Source organism: Amblyomma americanum, chromosome 2 (assembly GCF_052857255.1).
Source record: "Amblyomma americanum isolate KBUSLIRL-KWMA chromosome 2, ASM5285725v1, whole genome shotgun sequence".
NCBI lineage: Eukaryota > Metazoa > Arthropoda > Arachnida > Ixodida > Ixodidae > Amblyomma > Amblyomma americanum.
The window spans coordinates 206817485-206834772 of NC_135498.1; the positions used below are offsets into that span (position 1 = coordinate 206817485).

At 47.0% G+C, this 17288-nt stretch overlaps 1 protein-coding gene across 7 annotated transcripts in view; it reads right to left on the reverse strand.

The window, feature by feature from the left end:
* Positions 1-17288, reverse strand: part of LOC144122116 (uncharacterized) — a 183924-nt gene that overhangs the window by 99735 nt on the left and 66901 nt on the right. For 3 of the 7 annotated variants that reach the window (XM_077655646.1, XM_077655645.1, XM_077655640.1), the window contains 2 exons: positions 15670-17100; positions 2149-4473 (listed from right to left, as the gene is read on the reverse strand). In XM_077655646.1, coding sequence (XP_077511772.1) covers positions 4271-4473; positions 15670-17100 — 1634 coding nt within the window. In that variant the 3' untranslated portion in view covers positions 2149-4270. Of the gene's footprint in view, positions 1-2148; positions 4474-15669; positions 17101-17288 lie in introns of those variants that run through there. The other 4 variants (XM_077655641.1, XM_077655642.1, XM_077655643.1 and 1 more) reach the window with 4 other exon arrangements.

Below are 17288 nucleotides of genomic sequence, written 5' to 3' on the forward strand. Positions count from 1 at the left end.
CGGGCGAACATTCGCTCGGAACCTTGCTGGTGAGTCGGACGTCCTCGATTCATTAGCGTACCTTGTTGCTAGCTGGCGTTATTGTTGCTGTAGCAATAAATGCCTGTTTGTGTCAGCCAATGTGTCGTTCCTTTGTTCCCCCAGAGCAAGGCCCGCCGTGGTCGGCGAGCGCTCGGTAGCGTACGCGATCACGGGGTGGGGTTCGGGCGGCTTTGAACCGTGTCAGCCGCGATTGAGTGGGGAGAACGTATTTATCTCCCCAATCAACCCCCACACTGTACACTTTTTGTTTCTGATTAAATGGCTCTTCAAGTTGAATCTATCATTTGTTAATGCTGCATTGAAATTATTAAATTCCGTGCCATCATGTTACCTCTCTTCTTTTGCACGAAACTGAATTTGCCTCAGAATCGTCCCCTTAATTGTTTTGTCTTCCATGTGGGTGTATCTCTCCTTTCCCCTTCTTTATTACAGTGCGCAAGAAATCTGAAAACAATGCAACTGTTGCAAACAGCTTTCGCGCATTACGGCGATGTCAAGCCTTCGTCTGCCAGTATATTAGTCCTGCTGCCTGGCCTGTCACTGTGGTATGCTTGCTAAGTACTGTATTTCTGAACAGATATGCATTTCGCTAGGAGCTGAGATGCGAAAGACGCTCACAAATTCCGTAGCAAAACTGCCATCAGTTATTCGAAGGACGCTAGCGAGCGGTCAGCCCTTCTCAGACAACTTGTCGAAGACATCTGCGTTAGCCGCGGATGGAATGTTCAATTCCGATATCATCAGTACTTTTCCACTCAGGCATACTATCAACTAAAAACAAGTGGCAAGCACTAACCTCGTCTTATCTCGCGTCTGTTTCAAACAGCGTTCGGCACTATGGACGCTGCGTAGCGAAAGACAAGTTGGCTAAACGAACGACCCTGGGCGACAAATTGGCAGAAAATATTCGTCAGTATGATGCGCACCAGGCCATTTTTGTCAATTTAAAGCCAACAAATGCGTACTTCTCTGCAACATTTCGAAAATAATAAATAATACCCAACAAACACAAAACCTCCTCAATATCTCCCAGAAATATCCCATCAGGATGTTTAGAATGTCCCCAGGAGGTTCTCATTTTCCCGAAGACGTCCAAAAAACGTCCCCACAACTAGCCGTGTCCAAAAAGTTGTGCGTCCCAGGGACAGCCCCAAAAGGTTAATCCTAGATTTCTAGGCTCTGGCTCAATAAAATTATTTCTTTTTTCATGTAGACTTCAGGAATCTAGGCGCACATGTGCCAAATTTCAGGCACATGCTTACGTTACAGGTGGTGTAATACGTCTGTCAACACGCGTGAATGCTTGCTGGCTAGGCCATTCAGACTTACCTGTTTACACAAAATGTGCTTTAAAAAGGTGAAAATTTCCCACGCTCTCAAAAAGATAGGCGCAAGAGCTCTGTGTACACGTGCTCATGTCAGCACCCAACAAATTAAGAAGCCTGTGCGCCAAAGTAAACAGCGAGCAAAGAAAAATCAATGCATGAAAAAGCACCGGAAAAAAACCTGAAATGTGTGAAAAGCGGAGTTTAGAAAATACCTCTGCCATGCGGACGCACCTACATTGGTCAAACAGGGCGCTGTTTGAATGAATGGCTTCGAGAGCACAAAATATCCCTAAAGGGCGCCATCAGCAGTGAATTAGCAAAACATTGCAGAGAGCAATAATGCGCTCCGCAGCTTATCAACACAATGGTCATCCCGTCGTATTTTGACCAACGGACCAGGGAGGTTGAAGAAGCCTTCAACATCGGGCAAAAGAGCGGCGTATATGCGTAAGCATACTTTCGATAGCGTTTCGTGACAGCGAAATTTATTATCTGCATGCCTTGTCCAAATCTTTTACCACATGTACATCTTATGCGTTTGTCATGCTTCTGTTCTTTCCTTATTGCACGAGCGCGATGTATATATTCGATCGAACGTGGATTAAAAATCTGGTTGTTAGTCAGCGTTGATTCCGGTCTCTCTCTTCTTTGTTTCGTGCTGCGATGCTCCTGCCACAAGAACATGAAATGTGCTAGAATTTTGCACCACAAAGGAAATATTAATTCAAAAAGTCGCCCAATCCCGCCCATATAACAGGAAAGAGCAGCGCAATACAGATGTAATTTCAGTTTATTAGATGTGCTCATTGCATTTAAATGAATACAAACAGGAGACGCATAAGTATGCACCATTTAACACACAATGTACGGAGCAAATAATAATGGCCAAAATTTTCTCTAGCTCTGAGCAATCTGAAAAAAAATAGAGCAATAAAAGCATAATACAGGCTGAAAGTTGATGCACCTTAAGCAAACATTCTAAAGGGTACAAAAGCATATATGCACACGCAAAAGCAAACGCATGTAAAGAGCAACCTGGGTACCAAAATAAAAGACGATATGGGCGTACGATACAGATACGCGGTTTCAGGTTACGGATATTCTGCAGTGTGAAACCTCCCTCTCGCTCTGCCTCACGCACGAGCCTCGGAGTAAGCTTGAGCGTGATATGAAAGCATAAAAAAAATTAATTCTACATGGCGAAAATAAAAAAAAAACGAGCATAAACCACGTACCTTGACGACGTTGCCAACAGAAACACGGGGATGAAATAAAATGCTGCAACTATATATATGAGTTCATCGCAGCCTTCTGTCCTGCGCCTTTTCACGGCACAGCGAACGCTCAAACATACGCGCTACATCCTCGTTACAGCCCCGTTTTATTTTCTTGTGACTAAGTGTAGAGATAAGACTGCTTGGAGCCGGATGGCAAGGGGGGACGTCTTGAGGTAGGAGCCCTGGCTCGCCGCACCCATGATACAGCAGACCACGCGTGCGGCACAATACGGCGTGGGAGGCGAGACCAAAGTGATCAAGGCACAAGTAATCCGGCGGGGGTGGGTTGGGTGTCAGCGACGCGAACACAACACAAACTATACCGCTGCGACAGGACGGCAATGTAGGTAGAACAGGTTAGTCCATGGGCACTCGCAGCCAGAGTCTGGCGGGCTTCTTAAGATCTATCCCGCCTATGACCGCAGTGGACGGCCACGCTGGCACCAACAACACGCCACAGTCGTTGGAGGCGCTGAGGGATGCAGAGTGCGCGCTAGGAGTCGCCCATTGCCTTGAAATCCGCTGCCGCGAATGACGCCTGTAAGAGCGCCATTATGGTGTAAGGCCATGAAGCTGTGCAAAAGACTTGCGATGCGCCGCGCGCCGCTGCACCAGTTCCAAAGGGAATTATGTGGGCACGCCGAGGTGCGCGGGAAAGCTGCCATGAATCCGCAGCTATGAAGTTCACGACAGCCCAGTGATGAGAGCAAGAGCTACTGCGCGCTGGGGCTTGCGCGCGAGCGGCTAGGTGCTGCGCGAATACGTGTGCGCAAGATGGCTTCCTTCCAGCGAGGAAGCCGGGCGAGCGACGGGAGGATCATTACTGCGCCTCTGATAGACAGCGGCGCAACGAGGACTGCTGGTAGTTGTAGATGCCTTCAGGGACCGCCGCACCGTGCTGAAGTTGGAAACACTATAGAAGACGGGCACGTTGGTGACCGCCACTCCCGGCGATGCGATGAAAAGGCAGACCGCCTGCCTGCCTGCAACATGGAGCCGACGGCCCACGAGAGAGATGCGGGGTAAACTGCGCTTCCTTCGGCTGTTCGAACAAAAGTGTTTGATCTCTCAAAATGGCGAGTGCAAGCGCAAAACCTTCTCTCCCCGTAGCTTTTGGCACGAGGGAGAGAGAAAAGGGAGCGAGGAGTCACTTTGTATTTTTTGTTGAAAAGCATTGGTCCCAAAAACGTTCTCCCAGTTACCAAAATGCTATGATTTGTTTTTGTTTCTGCTCAACACCCTGGAAAAAAGTTTCTAGGACATTAGTGGGCGCACTTCCCTTTTGCTTGTGTTTCTATGTCCTGCCTCTACGGCCTGGAAATATTGTACTGGGACAGGGACATTCCATCCTGGGGAGGTACGTTGTTAGCTTGGTACACTTTAGGAACCACCTATCTCGATAAAAAAATACTTTATCAGGCACTCCTGAGTGGAAAGAGGTATACTGCAGTGCTTTTCTCGAGATGAAACCCACCCTGAGTAATGTACTTTGATGGCCTTTAAAATTACATAATTCGTACACATTTATCAGTCTTGCTCACCATAACTCTCATTGAGCTATAGTGCGACGCATTACATTTAACACGTTCGAGCTCTTCGCACGAGTTTCTCAACCCTTACACGTCACGGGTGCTTTTGTGTCAGCGCAGAGGGATCATCATCCATGACTACATCATCGTCGTCGTCGACTTTGCAGCGTTTCGTCGTCGATCTCCTCCGCTGATCAGAAATCCACAGTGCTGCGGTGAGCAGGAAAGACACAGATACCATTCCGCCCATGAGCCGGAAAAGGCCGTCATAGGATCCGTAGCTGTCTCGGAAGAAACCTGAACAGTGCAAGCAGACGCAACGCGAGGCATGCGTCAGTGACGCCACAATCTGCGCCAGTGGTCGGGCTCATATTTGCTGTCTCCATTTTCTCCCCAGCATAGAACGCGCACAGAGAGGATAAAAAAGAAAAAAATCTTTCTGGCAGTCAATATCGCATGCGGCTGGAGAACGTTTCTCATTGGAATTCAGCTGTACAGGTAAAGGCAGAAATTCTTGTAGTATTAAATGGCAAGCGTAAAGGGATACTAGTACCGAGAAGGCGGCATTTCTCCCCATCACCCAACCAGAACATCAAAATAAAAATATGCTTTTTCTGCGCTTCAGTCTACTCACGAGCGGCCTTGTTACTCCGTTGTAATGATCGCATTCTCCGGCACCTTCTTCAGCAAGGTGGGCATGCATACTTAATAGAAAGTTTGTTGTAAAAAATGACTTTTTTTCAAAATTTATTTCGCGCTAGTCAAAATCTAAGCGCGCGTAAAGTGACCGAGATCTATATTCATGTATACTGGAACAATTCATTTGCATTATTGTGGCAATTCCAGATATGAAGTATGTAATGGGCGACCGGTAGCAGTTTAAGCAGCTCAGCGAAGAGGTAGACGAAGTGCAGTCGGGCGCCTGAGTGGCGCCGGTGTTCGGTTCCCGCGTGCTTTTCTTTTTATTACCCGAGTACAGGTGAATAGCTACCAGATTTTTGGCCGATCCCCCAGTGTGGGTATGCGCCATCTTTTGATAGGCTAGCAACAACAACGACGCCTGTATGTCCGTCGTGACGCTCAATGATCGGCGCTTCGAATAAAGATATTTGCAATTTTTGGAGGTGGCTTGCTTCGCATCCTCATTCCGGAACTTCGTAGTCGCACGTTACTAGCCCTGGCCAACTAGCCGGGAGGTCCGAGCCAACCATCGCTGCCCATCCCCGCCACAGTCCTCTGTTCCGGGGTGCAACGCCAGCGTGACACTTCTCTACTGAGCGGCACCGACGCCCGGAACGTTGACGATTGGCCGGCCTCCTACGAGCGCGTCAGAGGTTACACTCGGCGGGACGATTCGGTGAATTTGAGCAACATTCTCTTCTACAACACGGGAGAGGGAGAGGAAGTCAGTGGCGAGGGTGGAAGCTAAAGCGATCCCTGGCGAGAGGAGCACACAGCTGAGGGGCCTTTGTGCACACCGCACCGTATGATGATGTGAGAGGATTCACCTCGACGCATCAGTTCATTCCATTATATCATGGGCTGAAATTGAATTAGCCGCTTGGGTAAGAATATACTTAGTGACTTTGCCGCGGACGCCACACAAGCACCGGGCACCCCGTGGAGGCACAAGCTTTACGGCGGCCAACAAATCGCGAAAAGAAACGCCGAGCCCACCAAGACCAAACAGTGCGTTCTATGACCCTTACAAAAAATTCAGACACTCTATAGACGGTCCATAGACTTTTGTGTATAACGTCTGTACATTTTCTTCAGGAAAATTCAATAGACTAGTCTGTAAGCAATACACATCCTATAGATAGTCAATAGAACGTCTGTACATTTGTGGGCATTATGTTGTAGCAGGCTTTTGTGTATAGCTGTAAGGTAGAAAAAGCGCTAACTTTCCAAAGAAAAGCGCCAAAGCCAACTTCCTGGCCCAAATTTGCGTATAGGCAGTCTATAGGCAATGATTATGCAATGGAAAATGCCAACAGGAAGGCAATAGTGTCTGTAAAAAGTGAATAGGTAATCTATAGACAATTTTTGTACGGTGAAATTGAAGCGTGACAACACCTGCGAGAACGGCCTGCAGAGTGCGCGGAGGCAGAACACCGTGTGCGCGAAGCTTTTCATACGTTTCTTCAACAAGTGCCTCTTTCGCTGAAATTGGTGCTGCAAGTTGTAACCCAGAAGCGTGAATTCTTGGGCGAGTTGGTACATGTTCACGTGAAAAAAACCAACGAGAAAAGACGGAAGACCAGCGGAAGACACACACAGACTATCGGCGACAGTCTGTGTGTATCTTCCTCTGGTCTTGCGTCTTTTCTCGCTTTTTTTTTCTCACGTGAAGTTGTAACCTTCCTGTGAAGCAATTTTTTTATTCCAGATGATGAATTTGAGAACGCCAACAGCATGTCAGCGGCGTGCTAACAGAACCGAGCGTGCCAAACTCGATTCTTACGCACCATCATTTAGTGGAGGCCACCCAAAACACTAATAAAGAAATCGTGAGGTACCTCTACGTCTGGTTTATCGTGATTCATCTTCACGTCTCTTAGCTTGACAGACCTTAGCACACTATCGACGAGAGCGAAACAAGCTTGAGAAAAATTTCATTTTCAAGTTCTGCGTAGTAAGCTTAAAATGGATATAACGCTGTATATTTCGTGTTCGCAATCTAGAATAAAGTGGCACCAATATGAGCCTGCGCAAATCGAATATTCATTTGCTCAATGAGGCAATCATTCTTTCTTCCGGTTTGGGAGATTGGAGTAAACTAAACTCGTAAATAACAAAACTGAAGGAGGTACTTAAGCTCTATTTTAACGGTATGACGCAATAGCTAATGGGTTTATTCAATATATGCAGGAGGCCATTCTCTGCTTTACATTCACAGATCACTGGGAGCCCTCCTGCCGCAGTGGCGCAGCGGTTCAGCGAAGCGGCACTGCCATGGCAGATGCTCCCAGGGGTGGACCTTGCGTGGCCCAGGTTGCCTTTCCTGAGCGACCAATCATTAATTTAACTGCCACTTCCGCTGGACAGGTTGTGATGGCGTCACCAGGTCCCGTGACTTCGGTAGCCGTCCTGCCTCCTATATTGCTGTCTGGGGACCACCAACCAGAGCCACGCCCGGGATTTTTCGGTCGCAACGCCGATATCATCGAAAACGGGTTTTCTGCGTAAAGGCGTCTTTAACCATATTGCGTTGAACGAAAACATCGCTATCCTAGTTGGTTTACAGCTAAAACTCTTCACAATATTCACGAAAAAAACGCCAGCTTTGGACACATTCACAAAAAGGAGCACACAGGACGACGCTGGAAATGCAAGTTTTACTCGGCGGAAATTGCAGAAAGACAGCCGGACGCACATGCGCGCAAGCAACAACGCTTACACAACGACAACCACAGCGAAAAATTTTATAGTGCAGGTGCGGTTATCTAGCACGTGGCAAATATGTCCTCTTCATAAAATAGTGTTCTCTTACAGTGAACCAGACCGAACTGTGGCTGATGCATCCAGTGCCTAACTTCTTGATTTTAAGTGCCTCTAGGATTCTTTCTCTATTTGTGCTTTTCTGCGGCCGGTGATTATGGCATCATAGAAGAGGGGCGCTAACGACAGCACACTTAACACGAGCGCTCGAGCGTGTGTCTTCCAATAAACTCTATCGCCGCTGGACGTCGGGCGCTAGGGTGAAATTGTTACGGTGTAAGCAGGGTTCTCTCCAACCGCCGCAGACACACCGTTCAGCGTCGTCTCGGAGCCAGGGTCCAGCGCTCAGCGGCTCTAATGTCAGTGCAGGACGCACACTCGAGCTTTCGTCTTAAGCGTGCTGTCGGCTGCGCAGTCTTCACACTGGTTCCAGCGTTTAGGTAGATTGGCTATGTTATCTAGCAAAACTCTGAGTTGGGCTAGTCGGTTTTCAGTGAATTGTAATGGACAAGCGCCGGGCAGGGCAACGCTTGTCCTAGGTCTTTCCTTCTCTGGTCCGTCGTCTTTTGCGCTGTTTTACAACGGTTGTGTTACCTGGCTGCAGCCAGCGAGGTGCTCTGCTGCCTTAAGCGATTGTTAATACATTAAACGGTCTGTTGGATGAAGGCCAAAGATGTAAATACTACACCAGCCCCTACCATCTTAAATAATTTCGGAGTCATCGACCAAGAATTTAAAGATTGAACGGGAAATCCAGAAACATTTAAAATCAAGAAGCTCGGCACTGAATGCGTCAGCGACGAGTCGGTCCGGTTTACAGCAAGACAATATAATTTCATGAAATTGATTTAGATTTCCACGTGCAGGATAACAAACTGCACTATGGAATGTTTTTTTTTTGTTTTTGTTTTGTATCGGCGTAGTTGATTATGCGCATTTTCGCCTGGCTTTGTTGTCACAACTCTAAGTGAGTAAAGAGCTGTTTCGAGCGTTGTTCTGACTACTCCTTCTTGGGAACGCGTCCTTTTCTGCTGTTTCTGCTAAGATTATTAACTCTGGATCGGTTTGCTTCTGAAACTCTTTGATGTAAGTAACACTTACAATACGTAGAAGTGAAATCGAATACACCTACTATTGTTTCATAAAATATACAGTTTTGCCGCTTTCTAAGATGTGCCCGTACTGTTGTTCATTTTATTCTGCATTTGCACTCTATTGCACTTTAGTGCATTATTCATTTATTTGTGCGTATATTTATTCAGATGCATTATCAGCCCATACAGGATCGCAATAAGAGGGGCTTCATGCAACCTATTATAGGAACAGGAAGTGAACAATTTATTATATTCGTTTATCGCTTTAATGTCAAATTTTTTGTATTACTTGCACTTCTGGCTTTAAGCGGAAAAAATCAAGCACTTGTTTTTGCCCGTGTTCTAGACTCTCGCTTGAGAGCGAGAGTTTTCTGACATAAATGAATTAATGATTCGCATGTGGGGTGGAGTCCCCTGCACCCAACAGGGATATAAAGTGCGAGAGGACTCACATGTTTCGGAAGTGCATTTCATGGACAGAGCTCAAAACATGCTCATTGTGAATCAACGTTTCTGAGGAAAGCAGAGGGGGAATAAAATGTTCAAAAAGATAAGACTAAAACCCGATAAACACGTTCTTACCCTACTGGCCCTAACTGATTGGCACGGCGTTTTTTCGTTCACAGCTCTTACTACGCACATTCTCCACTCCTAGTCCGGCTATCGGCAGTAAAACACTCCAATTCTTCAGCGAATTGAGGTGAACGTTAAAGCGATCGGAGCCAGCTATGCGCACATCCTTTCCAGGTATGAGCGCTTCAAGCGTCACTCATGGTTCCAAAGTCACCTTGTGTACTCGCCTAATTGGTCTTAGGCTGAAGGACTATTGCACATACGAGAATGAACTAGAGCACAAGTAGTGCCCAGATATTTAAGAAAATTTGTTCGCATTCAAGGAGCCTCTGCCCTGAAACAGTTGGGTGTTTGGCGGTATCAGAATATATCAGACTTAGGTGCGCTGATTTCTGAAAGATTTTTGGCTCAATACGTCCATCTATACAGTGGCGCGAAGCCCTGCACAAAAGAAAAAAAGGAAAGCAAGAGACTGAATTTGTTGTTTTTGGTTTTACGTGAGTTATACGGCGGGTTTGAATTTTCGCACATTTACACCACCAGTCTCGACCAGGGTGTATCTGTAGAGGTTTCCATCTCTCCATGCGGCCAAAAATTATTTACCTAAAAGGCCGTTCCCGATATTGGCGCTCAATAGGCTTGACCTTACGCACACCATAATGAGAAGTTGGTCAATTATAGAATGCGTTCAGCAAAGCTTGCCTGTCATTCTCAAAAAAAGAATTTCTAAAGCATGGAATAGATTACTCTTGCTTTCGCACGTGGGATATAACGTTCCACAGCTGTACGCGAAAAATAAGAGCAGATGCCATAATGCGTGGTTGACGATTAATTTCAACCACCTGGAGTCTATTAAGGAGCTCGTTGTCTCACAGCGTCTTGGCATTTCATTTCCAGTGAATTGCGGCCACGAAGGCACCGATTGGTTAGCGCATCCCAGGGCGCCGAAAAAACTATCTCAGAGCCACTAATCGTCTTCGGTGGGCAACAAGTGCATCATGTTAAATAGAATCCTTGTTAGTTAAGGTCCAATTATCTCCTTTTATCTCTTATAATCTGTAACAAGGTAAGCATGTGGGCTAGTTGGTGTGTATCAGACATAACTTCACCAGCGAAAGACCGGGACACCAGGAGAAGAAGAAGACAGGACAACGCTGGACTGACAACTGAAGTTTAATCGAGAAACGTCCTGGGTCACCAAACGACGCATGCGTATCAGGCTCACAAAAAACCCCTTAAAGACAAAAAAACAAAAAACCTATGTGGCGAATCACCTAGGAGAGGATGCACGCACCATAATTGGCAAACAAAAAACAAACAAAAAGCACAAAAGCACAAAAAACACATAATTTGCCTGTCAACCTTGCACTCGTACACTTTTGCTCAGGAATCTAAATTCCTTGTCAGTGAGATTTAAAGACGGTGCACTGACGCATGTGTCACTGCCTTGCAACCTAATATGGTAGGCCTCCAGGATTTCCCTCTCCTCCCTGTTTTTTCCTTTTCCGATGACTGACATGTTGTTAAAAGCTGGAACGCAGTCTTTGCAACTCCTGCAGTGACGTGGGAGATTATTCTGATCAGATAAATTTCTCAGTGAATTGTTATGTTCTCGTGCCCGGTCATTAACGCATCTGCCAGTTTGGCCCGTGTACACTCTACCACATGATAGGGGTAACTTGTAAACGACACGAGTCGAACAAGCAACGAACTTGTTGACATGCTTCACAGTGCAGCTCTTGGGCTTCCTCCCCTCACTGGCCATCGCGATACGCGAACATAAACCAGACAGCTTAGAGGGTGCAGAGAAAACTGCCATCACGCCGTGCCGTTCTGCCACTTTCTTCAGGTTATGCGAAACACCGTGAAGATAGGGCACCACTTCAACTTTCTTCCCCTCCATTCTTTCATTCCCGGAAAAACGTTTGTTCTGGTTTTTTATCTTCTGCAGCATCGACTCACCAACTGCAGTCAGCACGTCAGCCGGAAAACCTGCGTCACCAAGGCGGCGGATTTGCTGGTAGAAGCTGTCAGTCACACCATGTGTGCAGCTCTTCTGCAAGCATTCCTTAGGCAAAGGCTAGCTATGGCTCTTTTAATCAGTTTATAGTGCGATGAACCATAAGGCAATAGCGCCTTCTTAGTTCTAGGTGAGTAGCTCCAGCAGATATGGCCTTCGTTAAAGGTTAGCATTAAGTCTAGGAACCGAATGGTATTGTCACTGGGCATTTCGTGGGTAAAATTCAGTGCATTGGCACAGTCATGAAAAACACTCAGCACATTGCTGACAACGGTTGTAAGCGAGTCACCAGGTGCAAGCTTAAGAACAATTAAAAAATCATCAACATATCTGAACACACGAAGAACGTGGCCGTCATTTAGGCTGCGTCGAAGACAGTTGTCAAACCTAGCCAAAAAAATTTGGCACAAAACCGGAGCTACACTAGCACCAATGCAAATGCCATTCCTTTGCACGTACTTTTTCCCTTGAAATTCAACAATAGTGGACGACAGGTAAAACTCTTTCATTGAGCTTTCGTCTTAAGCGTGCTGTCGGCTGCGCAGTCTTCACACAGGTTCCAGTGTTTAGGTAGATTGGCTATGTTATCTAGCAAAACTCTGAGTTGGGCTAGTCGGTTTTCAGTGAATTGTAATGGACAAGCGCCGGGCAGGGCAACGCTTGTCCTAGGTCTTTCCTTCTCTGGTCCGTCGTCTTTTGCGCTGTTTTACAAAGGTTGTGTTACCTGGCTGCAGCCAGCGAGGTGCTCTGCTGCCTTAAGCGATTGTTAATACAATAAACGGTCTGTTGGATGAAGGCCAAAGATGTAAATACTACACCAGCCCCTACCATCTTCAATAATTTCGGAGTCATCGACCAAGAATTTAAAGATTGAACGGGAAATCCAGAAACATTTAAAATAAAGAAGCTCGGTACTGAATGCGTCAGCGACGAGTCGGTCCGGTTTACAGCAAGACAATATAATTTCATGAAATTGATTTAGATTTCCACGTGCAGGATAACAAACTGCACTATGAAATGTTTTTTTGTTGTTTTACCTGTCGTCAACTATTGTTGAATTTCAAGGGAAACAGTACGTGCAAAGGAATGGCATTTGCATTTGCAATGGCATAGTGTAGCTCCGGTTTTGTGCCAAATTGTTTTGGCTAGGTTTGACAACTGTCTTCGACGCAGCCTAAATGATGGCCACGTTCTTCGTGTGTTCAGATATGTTGATGATTTTTTAATTGTTCTTAAGCTTGCACCTGGTGACTCGCTTACAACCGTTGTCAGCAATGTGCTGAGTGTTTTTCATGACTGTGCCAATGCACTGAATTTTACCCACGAAATGCTCAGTGACAATACCATTCGGTTCCTAGACTTAATGCTAACCTTTAACGAAGGCCATATCTGCTGGAGCTACTCACCTAGAACTAAGAAAGCGCTATTGCCTTATGGTTCATCGCACTCTAAACTGATTAAAAGAGCCATAGCTAGCCTTTGCCTAAGGAATGCCTTGCAGAAGAGCTGCACACATGCTGTGACTGACAGCTTCTACCAGCAAATCCGCCGCCTTGGTGACGCAGGTTTTCCGGCTGACGTGCTGACTGCAGTTGGTGAGTCGATGCTGCAGAAGATAAAAAACCAGAACAAACGTGTTTCCGGGAATGAAAGAATGGAGGGGAAGAAAGTTGAAGTGGTGCCCTATCTTCACGGTGTTTCGCATAACCTGAAGAAAGTGGCACAACGGCACGGCGTGATGGCAGTTTTGTCTGCACCCTCTAAGCTGTCTGGTTTATGTTCACGTATCGCGATGGCCAGTGAGGGGAGGAAGCCCAAGAGCTGCACTGTGAAGCATGCCAACAAGTTCGTTGCTTGTTCGACTCGTGTCGTTAAACAAGTTACCCTTATCATGTGGTAGAGTGTACACGGGCCAAACTGGCAGATGCGTTAATGACCGGGCACGAGAACATAACAATTCCCTGAGAACTTTATCTGATCAGAATAATCTCCCACGTCACTGCAGGAGTTGCAAAGACTGCGTTCCAGCTTTTAACAACATGTCAGTCATCGGAAAAGGAAAAAACAGGGAGGAGAGGGAAATCCTGGAGGCCTACCATATTAGGTTGCAAGGCATTGACACATGCGTCAGTGCACCGTCTTTAAATCTCACTGACAAGGAATTTAGATTCCTGAGCAAAAGTGTACGAGTGCAAGGTTGACAGGCAAATTATGTGTTTTTGTGCTTTTGTGCTTTTTGTTTGTTTTTTGTTTGCCAATTATGGTGCGTGCATCCTCTCCTAGGTGATTCGCCACATAGGTTTTTTGTTTTTTTGTCGTTTAGGGGTTTTTTGTGAGCATGATACGCATGCGTCGTTTGGTGACCCAGGACGTTTCTCGATTAAACTTCAGTTGTCAGTCCAGCGTTGTCCTGTCTACTTCTTCTCCTGGTGTCCCGGTCTTTCGCTGGTGAAGTTATGTCTCTTATAATGTTACGTGGTAGCCAGCCGAACAATCAGGCGCCATTAACGATTGACAGGAGATGATTTAATAGCCGCTGAATTTGCGCGAGAGTTCCGTCCTGTGCCACTGCCAGCTTCGTGTTCATTCTTCGTCGCACTACCCGGGGCCACCGAGCGATTGTCCCGATCGTCGATAAAGAGACGCGGGAAATGGTGAGGGGCTTGATAGGAGGGCTGAACAGTAAGGAGAAAGTGGTGAAGCACTGGCCGCCACGATGAAGGACATGGCTGAATGATTCCTGGCCCGCGAACCTTCCTGGCCGCAGGTTTGCAGGAGCTGACGGCCGAGGCCCCGGGACGCGCTAAACGGCCTGAGCAGGTAAACGGTGTCTTCACGTGTGGGCAGCGTCCGAGTCGGTCGGGTCATATATTCTGGTGGCGGCAGCGTCATTTCGGTGTCTTCTGGTCGGGGCGGGGTACGGGGCTAAGGTGAGCGGCGAGGTCGGTTCAGGCCTGAAATATTGGGGCGCGGCCGGCCGGAGCAGGCAAAAAACTCACGGCTGATGATCATGGCTGACGCAGGACGCCGACACTTCAGGACCAGGATGCCGATGATTCCTAAGCACTTCATTCTATATGTTACGTGGCGGCCAGCCGAAGAATGAGACGCGATGAACCACGGATAACAGATGATTTAATGGCTGCCGGCCTAGCGCGAGCTGCTGTTGTTGTTATCCTCATAATATGGCACATACTCACAGGGGTGGTTTGGCCAAGAATTAGGGGGCACAGGGAGTTTTGCAGGTAAATATTTCCTGGACGAAAATAAAATGAATGGTAAGGAAGGAAGAAGTAAACAAAAAGGAACAACAAAGTGGAACGGGAAATGCATAACGCACGCAGGAGATCAAGACTAATGTTTATAGCCGAGTAGTTAAATGTTAATGGTAATTGTAAGAATAAAAAGGATATTGAAAAAATTAAAAAAAAATTAACAAGGTAGCCGTCTTGATTCCATTAAAAAATTTTGGATGATGGTAAAAACATACTTGTGGCTGTACCCAAGTATAGTGGCTCCAAACGACAATATGACTGCGTTGCTCAAACAAAGACCAAGCTGTCGTAGCGGTTTTTCTAAAAGCCGTCTTCTCATCATGATGTATCGGCCACAAAACAACGAGCGATCCGTCCCGCGCCACTGCCAGCTTCGTCTCCGTCGTCACAATATGTGGCTGGGCCAAAGTCCATCATTTGTAGATAGCGGGTAGTACTACTAGCCACAACAGCTCGCATAATTTCGAAAACTCGTTTACGCACAGTGCTGTAGCAGAACGAACGTTGACCATAACGCGGACTTCTGGAGACCCGCGCGTATGTAGAGCTGAAAGAGCAATGCTCTCCATAAACTTGACTCGATACAGCGCTCTACGAGTGGCATTTAAAAAATACCTATTTAAGTAGGCTAAAGGAACATCAGAATTTATTGTGCATTCATTTAGCGCAGTTTCCCGGAGCTGGACTGATGTTTCGCAGCCTTAATCTAATCGTATTCTTTCTTACACTTTTGCCCTCAGAAACAATCACTGGTAGTCCAAGGCCGCACCAAGGAAGCTACTATTTTACAATTAGATTTGTTAATGCTACATGCCAGACTTGTTGCTGGCAAATCGTCCGTCATTATAAACAAACGAGAAGAAAATTCTCCTATTCTTCTGTCTTCGCTTCTGTAAACTGCTTTGCTTTCCATCTACTCTCTACATAACATTTAGAAGCAAGGCGAAATAGCACGGATTTGTTACTGGCATATTATACATCCGAGTGCACGCAATTTTCAAGCCAGGAAACACATTTTGCGCTGTTCAACATTATGTTCTCACGAGCTCGTTCTTTGGGAAATCAACGGATATGGATGAAGGTCACTCACCTACGACTACAGGTCTCATAAAAGCGCCGACAGCGGTCAGTCCAGCCATAAAGCCGTAGGCCATGGGCAGATTGCGAACACCGACTTCATTGGTAACACCTTCGGAGATGGCCACCATGATATAGCCCACGGGCAGTCCAAGCGCAATCATCGAGGTCCAAAAAGGCACCAGGTCTTGTGCGTACGGCATCGACTGCGCGATCACCGCCATCGCCAGGTACGACAAGGACATCAGGCTGTACGGGGACACAATTTTGTAATCCGTCAGCAGGGGCACAAATAGGCGACCCACGGTGTCCGTCACTGAGAAGAAGGTGAGCACGAAAACTGCACTCCCGCTTTCAATCCCTACGTCGACCGCGTAGTCAATTGCGACAGCGAGGAAAGTGTCTAGGAAAAAGCAGAACGATAAGTAACTAATCATGTGACAGTAAAAACGCGGCAAAGCAAGGACAACTTTTGCACTGTCCAGGGCTGAGTCCGACTTCTTTTCCAGCGGTGGAATGATCACTCGTATAGGCTCGTCAGGCTTGGAGGGAAATTCAATCTGGCAGCGCGGTTCGATGCAAGCGAATGTGCCTCGTCGCGAAACTGCTACTTGGCTCCAACTGCTAGGACGTCTCAGCATACTCGGGTGGCTTTCCATTTTCACGTCATGTCCACTATCAAGGAAAGCAGCTTTTTCTTCGGTGCTGCTCAAAGCGCTGTTCCCATTCGATAGTTGGTCCACCGCTTCCTGCAGCAAGGCGATTTTCCTCAGGTCAAGTTCGCCAACAACTGATCCTTTCTTTGTGAGATTGATAACTGTTGCGCGCCTAGAGCCCACCATTACCCGTTCTTCTTCAATCAGTGAGCTGGCGACGCTCAAGAGAGTGCCTCTCCTGGAGCGTGCTTCGTTGATCTCCTCTTCAGCGGTGAGGTTATCACCGTGGCAAATGTCAAACGTGGTGCTTCTAAAGGGCGAGTTGTCGGGCTGAGTGAGAAGGGTTATTCTTTTGTGGTGCAGCAAGTCTTTGTCTGACACGCACATCTGCGTCCCTCTCCGGCCCATGGGTGTACCAGGCGCAGTGACTGTGATTGACGGCCTGGGGCCATGGGCCAGGTTACAGTCCTTTGAATTCGAAGTAAGTGCATCTTGTTTGTGTTTCTCGGCGCTTTCTTTTTTGGCATGTTCCTTTCTCGCCACTACTTCCCAAGGTGGCTTGCGGAAGAGAATGCTAACGGCCGCAATATTGAGCAGGAGAGCCCCTGTCAGTGCCAGGGTACCGTGCAGGCCATACTCATCAATAAGGACATCGAAGATTTTGGGGAAGATGAAAGAAGCTGCCGTTGCTCCAGTCATGTTGATGCCGAGTGCGACGCCGCGACGCTTGTCAAAATATTCGTTGATGGCAATGATGACGCAGCTGAACAATAGGCCATGTCCGATGCCTGCGAACAGAACCGACGAGTAGATACCCTTAGTGAAAAGATACCGTTCATGAAAGCGCTTCCCAAATACTGAAGTACAAATCCAAATTCTTTCCAGGAATTTGGGACAGCGCTCTGGTGCACATGTTCTACACAGTTAGGTCACTAGAAAGTTACTGTTTTTTTAAGAGCGTTAGCTCTTACTCATC